Source organism: Anneissia japonica, unplaced genomic scaffold, assembly GCF_011630105.1.
Source record: "Anneissia japonica isolate Jap-2015-1 unplaced genomic scaffold, ASM1163010v1 scaffold287818_len932483_cov186, whole genome shotgun sequence".
Classification (NCBI taxonomy): Eukaryota; Metazoa; Echinodermata; class Crinoidea; order Comatulida; family Comatulidae; genus Anneissia; species Anneissia japonica.
Window position 1 is genome coordinate 1 of NW_022703366.1, and position 8,548 is coordinate 8,548.

At 31.4% G+C, this 8,548-nt stretch overlaps 1 protein-coding gene across 2 annotated transcripts in view; it reads left to right on the plus strand.

The window, feature by feature from the left end:
• Positions 1-573: 573 nt before the first annotated feature.
• Positions 574-8,548, plus strand: part of LOC117104432 (cAMP and cAMP-inhibited cGMP 3',5'-cyclic phosphodiesterase 10A-like) — a gene marked incomplete at its 5' end in the record, with an annotated part of 25,559 nt that continues 17,584 nt past the window's right edge. For both annotated transcript variants that reach the window (XM_033245281.1, XM_033245282.1), the window contains 5 exon segments: positions 574-608; positions 1,235-1,334; positions 3,397-3,490; positions 4,434-4,492; positions 5,237-5,287. In XM_033245281.1, the coding sequence (XP_033101172.1) occupies positions 574-608; positions 1,235-1,334; positions 3,397-3,490; positions 4,434-4,492; positions 5,237-5,287 (339 nt within the window).

Sequence of the window (8,548 nt, forward strand, 5' to 3'; positions counted from 1 at the left end):
GGCCCGAGCCGGGGGGGGGGGGATTTGGGAAGGGGCATTTACTGCATCTGACGGTCATCGGCCGACGCGATTCTATAATGCAACGCCACGACGCGCATGCACGGATCGTTATAAATGACGATTAGTTCCGACTGCTACTGAGAATTACCAGACAGCGTCGCATCATCTGGCGCTCACAGGGAGCGGAGATGGATTCTTGGGTAGATGGTCCTACGACCATCGTATGACACAGTGTGCCTGGCCGTACGTGTACTACTATTAAGACTAATCACAGGTATAGAAGTACTTCATTGCATTAACTTTGATGATTTTGATACTGTTTTTTAAAAATGATGTATAACCATTTTCAGTTTATGATTTTCATGAATTCTATTCAGTATAAATTATATTCTTAGTCTCTATTTTAAGTACTGTGGTACATACCCACTACAGGTAATAAAGAATAAATTACAAATTTAAAAGTACAATACTTCATGCATTGCATTGATGATTGAAAATATTAAATTTTTGTGATTTATCTATTTCACTCTATTTTACCAGAGTATTTTTGTGATGATTTTTATACTATTTTAGGACCTTTTGTTTTGCAAGGAAGATAAAGAGGGAAAGTGAGTACAAATTAATACATTGCATACTTTATTTGCATACATAATTTATGATAATTATGATCATCATGGTAATGGTAGGATAAATGTAGAGCCCATATATAGTGATGATGTAGCTATATATGATCATGATGTGATGTCATCATTGCCATATTCAAACATGTCACTTTTCGACAGGGCTTAAGCAGATTTGCGAACATACAATCAGCCAAAGTTTGATCAGACATTGTCAGACAAATGTTGATTATTACAAAATGGTACCCATGTTGACCCTGTAAATTTCAAATTAAAAAGTGACAAGTCATCATGTCATAACCATCATCATCATCATCAACACCACCACCATCATCATCATCATTTTTCATCATTATCATCATCATCATCATCATCATCATCATCATCATAAATAATAATTATTATTCTAATCATAAATATAATGATTAAAATTTATCATAATTTATTTTAGCAGTGTTTGGGACCTCATGCTCCCATCATCAAAACATGTTATCCATTTTATTTATTTATGAAACTTTTACCTTTGTGATAATCACATCATAACTCCTACATTTTAATCTTTAATTTTGAAATTTTATATTTTAAAATTAATAAGTTCTTTTTTTATATGCCAGGATTGAGCAGATCATGATTGGTCCAATTACCTACGGTCAGACAATTTCATCATATGTTGCATTCAGCAAAGAGTTAATTATGGAATCGGATATCTTAGGGGTATGTTATTCGCAAAGCAAATGCTTCTATTTATCATTCTTTATGTCTATTCATATATTTTATTCAGTTGTTTTAACATTAATTAATACATGGTTTATTCTTTGTATTGTTTCTAAGCCCGTCCCCAAAAATGGGGGTCTTATAATATTAGAGGAATGGTAATCTAATTGTTTAAGTGTATTACTTCAACACTGTCAAAAGGTAGATTAAGCCTGCAAAAACCAAAATAAACTTGATTTGGTTGTTAATATAATTTAATTGTTTCCATGTTCTCATCCGGAACATATAATCCAAATTTCAATTTTAAAATTGGATCAAATTTTGGAATTGCATTACAAATTGCACTCTCTGCCTGTGAATATTAATTTCTTGTATTGGTAATGTGTGAGTGTCACATATACTTGAGATGGTTTTCATGTTGTAAAAACCTAATTAATATTTTACTAGTATTGCAAACATCATTCTAGAGAAACTTACAGTTACTTAATACAGAACATGCCATCACATACATCAATGTTATATACAGTATATCTGATATCCTAGTATGTAACATGAATATAAATTGGGGTGTTTGAGCACAAAACGTAAAATTCAATACCTGTTCTGACCAACATCTGCCTATCATCTGTGGCCTATTTACATAGGTTTAGTAAAAAATTGAGCCTAATAACATAATTTTTTTTGAAAGATGACTTCATCTAAACGTCCATATAAATTATGCATGCTAACGGCGTTATTATTTGTAAAATAGTCACTGCACACTTTGTACAAATGAGTAAATTTCAGGTCTCCAGGGGCCAAGCTAAAATTTCTAATTTCAATTTAAAAAGGATAAATGTTTATGTATGGACCACAATGGAAATAAGTTGCCAATTTTGGTATTTTTTGTGTTTTTAACCTTTGAATATGATGTTTCTTGTCTTTGTTTTATGTTCATATTCAGAATATAAAAATATAAAAAAATAAAATGAAAAATAAAAGAATTATTATTAAAAAAAGTAATTGATTAATAAATGGGTTGGTGCTAAATAGTAGATGTGCAATGTGAGATGTAGCTTAATGGCTAAGGTGTCAGTTTTCAGGTCCTGTGTTCAGTACTATAAGCAAAGAATTGTGCATCACCAATTGTCACTGCTGTCTGGGAGGTCTTGCTTCTTGTATATGTGTATGGCATTTTTATGTGCATGTAAACATGTGTATGTGACTGCTTTAAATGTGGATGTTCTGAATAATAGTGAGATGAATGAATGAATAAAATGTACCATGGCCAAGAGCCGGCTGTTCACACAGGCTGCGTTCATGCAGTACATGGTAACTTAACAGTTTAGGCAGGATCGAGATTACAAACATCTGTCCTCACATGTGTGTTCATACAAGACAATCTGTGATCCAGATATCAAGAAAGATGACGGTGGGATCACCATTAGGTGTACATATATAGTTATAAACATTATATAGTTATAAAGAGCTTACTACACCTCCATGAGTAGTGCAACTGGACTAGCTTTGCCTCACTGAGGATATAATTGACAGTTTAATGGGTCGTTAACCTTGATACACTAATTGGCAAACACCCAACTACGACTAGTTGGGTTAAAATGTGCTTTATTTACTAAGGGGACATGTACACATCATGACTGTGCCAATAGGAAACTGGAAATTGGAATACGTATGTGTGACTGGTTAATGATAAGAGACTAAACTTGCTAACTGATAGCACCCGATATAAGCCGTTAGCGTTTCCGGATCCTTGGTAATGGTTGTGCTAACAATCTGGCGTTCTGACACGGGTGCTAACGGTTAGCCCCAGTGGTCGTCTCCTGATCCGGATACTAGGGCTCTCGTGTGAACCTGACCACAATAAACTCCACTTTACAGTACATTGCATAGCTTTATAAATATTTTTCACAACTATGAAGTTTTATCATGCAAAAAATATATATGGTTTTCCCATACAGTAATCCATGGGTGTAATTTATTTACAAAAAAAAAATTGATATTGTGGACATTAGAGAGCATGTAAAATATATTTTTAATAATATTTTTTATTTAATTTTATCAGGATGAACGCTTTCCTATGGGTACTGGCATTGATAACGGTCAAGCCAACTCTCTTCTTGTTTTACCAATTTTGCTACCTAATGGAGATATACTTGGTAAATTTTAGGAATTTTTTTTTTCTGCAATTTTAATGTAAATTTCCTATTATGTTTAATATGTTTCATGCTTTTTGATGTTATTGAGGTTAAACATAATTTGTAATTCATTAATTTAATGGTTTTGAAGCAATAAATACAACTATATAATTATTATAATAATTACTATAGTAATCATTTATAATTCTGTAATTTTCTAGTTTATGTTAACAAATTTTTCTGCAATTTTAATGTAAATTTTCTATTATGTTTAATATGTTTCATGCTTTTGGATGTTATTGATGTTACGAAAACGTAATTCGTAATTCATTAGTGTAATGGTTTTGAAGCAATAAGTACAGTTATATAATTATAATAATTACTATAGTAATCTTTTATAATTCTGTATTTTTCTAGTGTTTATTAGGAAATTTTTCTGCAATTTTAATGTGAATTTCCTATTATGTTTAATATGTTTCATGCTTTTTGATGTTATTGATGTTTAATTTAATTCGTAATTCAGCCTTTTTGGCTGCCATGTTTTATGTTTTTATGAATTTTTGAATAAAATACCGTTATATATAGAAATAGTTAATTACTCCTTTTCATGTGTGCTTTGTCTATAGTAATGTTCAAGTTGATTATGATCTTTTGTGTGTTTGTTAATTTATTGAGCATGGCCATACATTGTTTGTTTTGTTTATTCAAATTTTCCACACAACATAACACAATTTTAAATTTAAGTGCTGTGTTTATTCTAATAATATGATATGAATACTTGTAATTATCATGTAAATGTAGGTTATAATAAAATGATAAGTTTAAATCAGAGTGGGGAAATAAATTTATGCTGATTGGTCAGGATGTTCAGAAGGATGAATAATTATGGTGAGCCTACATATTTCAGCCAATCAAATGGCTGTGATGATATTTTCAGTGAGTCATTGATATGCGTATCTTTCAGGTGTTATAGAGCTTTCTCGTAATGAGAAGAGCAAGCCATTTAATGAAGAAAATAAACAGGTAATTTTATCATAAAATCATCAATTTAGCACAGAAAAGCATTTTCTCCTGCCTCCACATTGTCTGTAGAAACTATTAGTGATAACAAATATAAAGACATTAAAAATGGAGAAAGTAAGGTAATGAAAAGAATTGTTCTAATTTTTTTCTTAATATAAACCAGTTTTAAATATCACTAATTTGCATTATAATAAATAGTGAAGATGAATAAAATATCATCATTAGGACTAGATGATACTGTATTTTTTGTTTTGTTTTACCTAGCAAATGTATTATTCAAATTGCTTTCATTACTAGTTTTTATAATTAATATAAATACCGTATGTCTTACATAATATCATATTCCATTTTTTAACTTATTAAAATTGTAATATAGTAATGGTCTTTTCATAACAAATTCTTTAAATATGATTAATACATTTAATTTATTATTATTTCTCTATTATTTTAAATTGTTGGTAATATATTTCCATCTTTTAATATTATTGCCGGTCTTATAATCATCAACAATTCTTGATAAATAATGTTGTCGTAATGTTGTCTAATGTTATTTATTTTATAAATCATAATAAGTGTTAAAGTGGATATTGGCATAATGGAACTTGACATATTTTATTTTTTTTTATAATTGTTTCTTATTTTCCTCATTATTAAGTAATGATGGAAGAAAAGCATAATAACTTATTATAATAGTTAATTATAAATAATATTAATTATAATATTTGATAATTTACTTTCCAATAGGTGGCATGCATGTACCTCACATGGGTTGGTATTGCTATTCATAAAATTCAGGTAAATTTTTTATAGTTATTCTATTCATTTATATTCACGAGCCAAGGATTGTGTATAGCAATTATTATCACTGCCTTTTATAATTGGCAATCCCTTGCATAAGACAAATATATAAACAAGATGCTCTACATATTAAATTAAATCACATCTAGTGATTCAGTTGTCTTGCTCATGAGAACACTGACAGTAATGAGTGACTATGTTAACTACATGAATGACTATGTTAACTACATGAATGACTATGTTAATCACATGATTGACTATGTTAATGACATGATTGACTATGTTTAGTGCATGGTTGACTATGTCGATCACATGATTGACTATGTTAATCACATGCTTGACTATGTTAATCACATGATTTACTCTGTTAATCACATGATTTATAATGTTAAAAAAGTGTCATTAAACCAACAATACAGCTCCAGTCTCAATAATGATAAAGAAATGTCTCCTGCCCCACCCCCCCAGTTGACCACCTACTTGATATGATGATTAGATTTAATCATATTATTGACTATGTTAATCATGTGATTGACTATGTTAATCACTTGATTGACTATGTTAAGCACATGATTGACTAGCAGTGGCGTATCTAGTGGGTGCGTGGGGTGGGGGGGGGAGCACACCCCAAAAAGTTACGGTCAAGTAATTAAAAATCGCCTAAAATCACCTTATTTTGCGAATTAGCACCCCTCAACTGTTCATTGAGCCCCCCACTTCCCCTTTGCACACCCCCTCCCCCATTAGCACCCCATTTCAAGACTTCTAGGTACCTCACTGTTGACTAGGTTAATCTCATGATTGCTATGTTAATCTATGAGTGGCTATGTTCAGGTTTAGTCTGATCATGTGTTGATCATGTTCATTATGATCTAGTAATAATAATGGTTGTAATCATTTTTTAGCATTAGGCTCATATTTGTTGTGATCCTTTTCTCAAAGTGATCTAAAAACTAGAGGTGAGCACCTTCTTCCTCCCCTTTGTATTCGCGTCTGTGCAGCATTAATTTATTTTTTAGTTTCTTTGTGGCTAAAAGCGCCTTGAGACGGTTTCTACTGTGGAAGACGCTATAAGTATGTGACCATTGACCATTTTCAATAATGTAATGTTAGCATAATATCGTTTAATATGATCAATTTTTTGAGCGATCATGTTTTTTTTTGTTTTTTTTTTTACCATATAGAGGGTGACCCAGCATATCATAGAAGGTCGGCTGTTATTCAGGGGCCCTCTTTAAATAAATGAAATAATGTGCTTTTATCAGCGAAGTCTCTTCGATTTTATTCATATTAGTTGAATATTACACAATGATTAAGCTCATTAAATTGTCAGTAATGAGATTATGCTCAATTAAAATAAGAGAAAACTTAAATGTCGATTTTCTTTTTCATAAATATTGATAAGGATTTTTAAAAATCAAGATAGCTTCAGCTGCTTGGTAATAGAAACTGAAAAATAACTGCCTTTAGGCTGAAATTGATATTGCAAGCACTTTATCAAAAGGTGCAACTTAAATACGAGGCAATAAGCGACAAATTGACAATAAATCCTCCCCCATTATTCTAGCCATTAGGTATGAATATGTAGCATATTTATACTCGTTTGTATGAAAACCTATACAGCAAACAATTTGCACAGATAAGATGTACATTATATACCCAATCAAGTCTTATTCTGCAATTTATATTTGCCCAGTTGCTATGTTGTGTATGATCTCAAAATTCTTACAAGTAAACAAGTACAGAATGAGTCATAAAATAACAATTATAGAGAATTTCAGTATAACCCTTTAAGCATTTCTTCTTGTTTTCGAAGGGTTCCTTTTAAATAATTAAGAAACACGTCTATAATGACAAATTACAAAAATAGAAAGGCCAAGGCCAAAAACCTAAAAGTAAGGAACAGAGTAAAATAGTATACAAATACTGAATAATTTAAACAATAATCTTTAAATGAGAAACATTAAAGAACTAATAATATTATGGGTGTACAAAGATAAAGTTAAATGTATAAATCATATTAATGTGACATTTACAAGGTGATTTTCCCCTATTTTCTTTAAAATTTACAAAAAACAAAATAGAAACAAAAACAAAAAAAAAAACAAAAAAAAACAATAAAATAAATATATAATGCACAATATGGACTATTAGGCAATTAGCAGAGCTGCACATACAGTAGTACACTAGCGGAAAATTATTATACGAAGGTTAGATTTAATGCTAAAAAAAAATTGTTGAATGCATATATTATTTCTAACCTAAGTATAATAATTATTTTCCCCTAGTGTATAATGTATGTACCTATACTAATTGCTTTATCAATCCCTGTCTTTTAATGTTAGTTTTGATAATCAACCTTTCCTTGTTAAGTCTTTAAAATAGGTCTAGAATATTCCTATGTTCGGTTTCTGTAGTTTATTGTGGTCCATTGATTCAAGGAATTCTTTAATTTTTCATACTTAATATTGAATTTGAAGTAACTTTCTTTGGGTTTATATATAAACAACCTTGTTTTACGAAAGTAATTTTTCGATTACCACTAGTCGACGAATGACATTTGGGTGTCTCCCTCTCTTTCCGCAGGCATGCTTCGTAGTCCTAGTGTAAAAACACTAGCATGGAATTCATTGCGGTGTGCGATATGTACAAGTTGTATTAGTCTTTTGCACACAGACCAAATAAAGATCAAGCCAATTAAGTGTGCAATGAAAATATTCCACAACTAGGAGTTGCCGTGATGACGTCTCGATTGGCTTATGAATGTTTCAAATCATTTTCTGTACTCATAAACTCTTGGGTGTAGTGAGGCAATTAAATGTTGACAAGCACTTCGTAAGCTTTACCCCATTGACTCACACCCTATGTTTCTGCTCTCTTATACCCCATTCAGACTAGCATCGCATTGCGATCGGTTGTAGCAATTGCGACACCCAATCGCAAAGTAAAATCGTGTGTGAAAGCTCACCAATTGTAGGCGATATGTAAACGATATCGCAATTGTCACCCGTTGCAATTGGGTGCTACAATCTTTATTACTCCCAATTAACACGGAATGTGATTGCAACGAATCACAATGAATTCCACAGGCACTGTTTGGCTGAGGTCATGCAACATGGGCCTAGACACCGGAAGCCTAGGTCCTAGAATGTAAAGTTTATGTTGGTCTGAATGCGTTCGTTGATTGCGATCGGGAGTAATCAGTTTTGGATTACCACCGATTACATCGCAACCGATCGCAAGAGAGTGTAGTCTGAA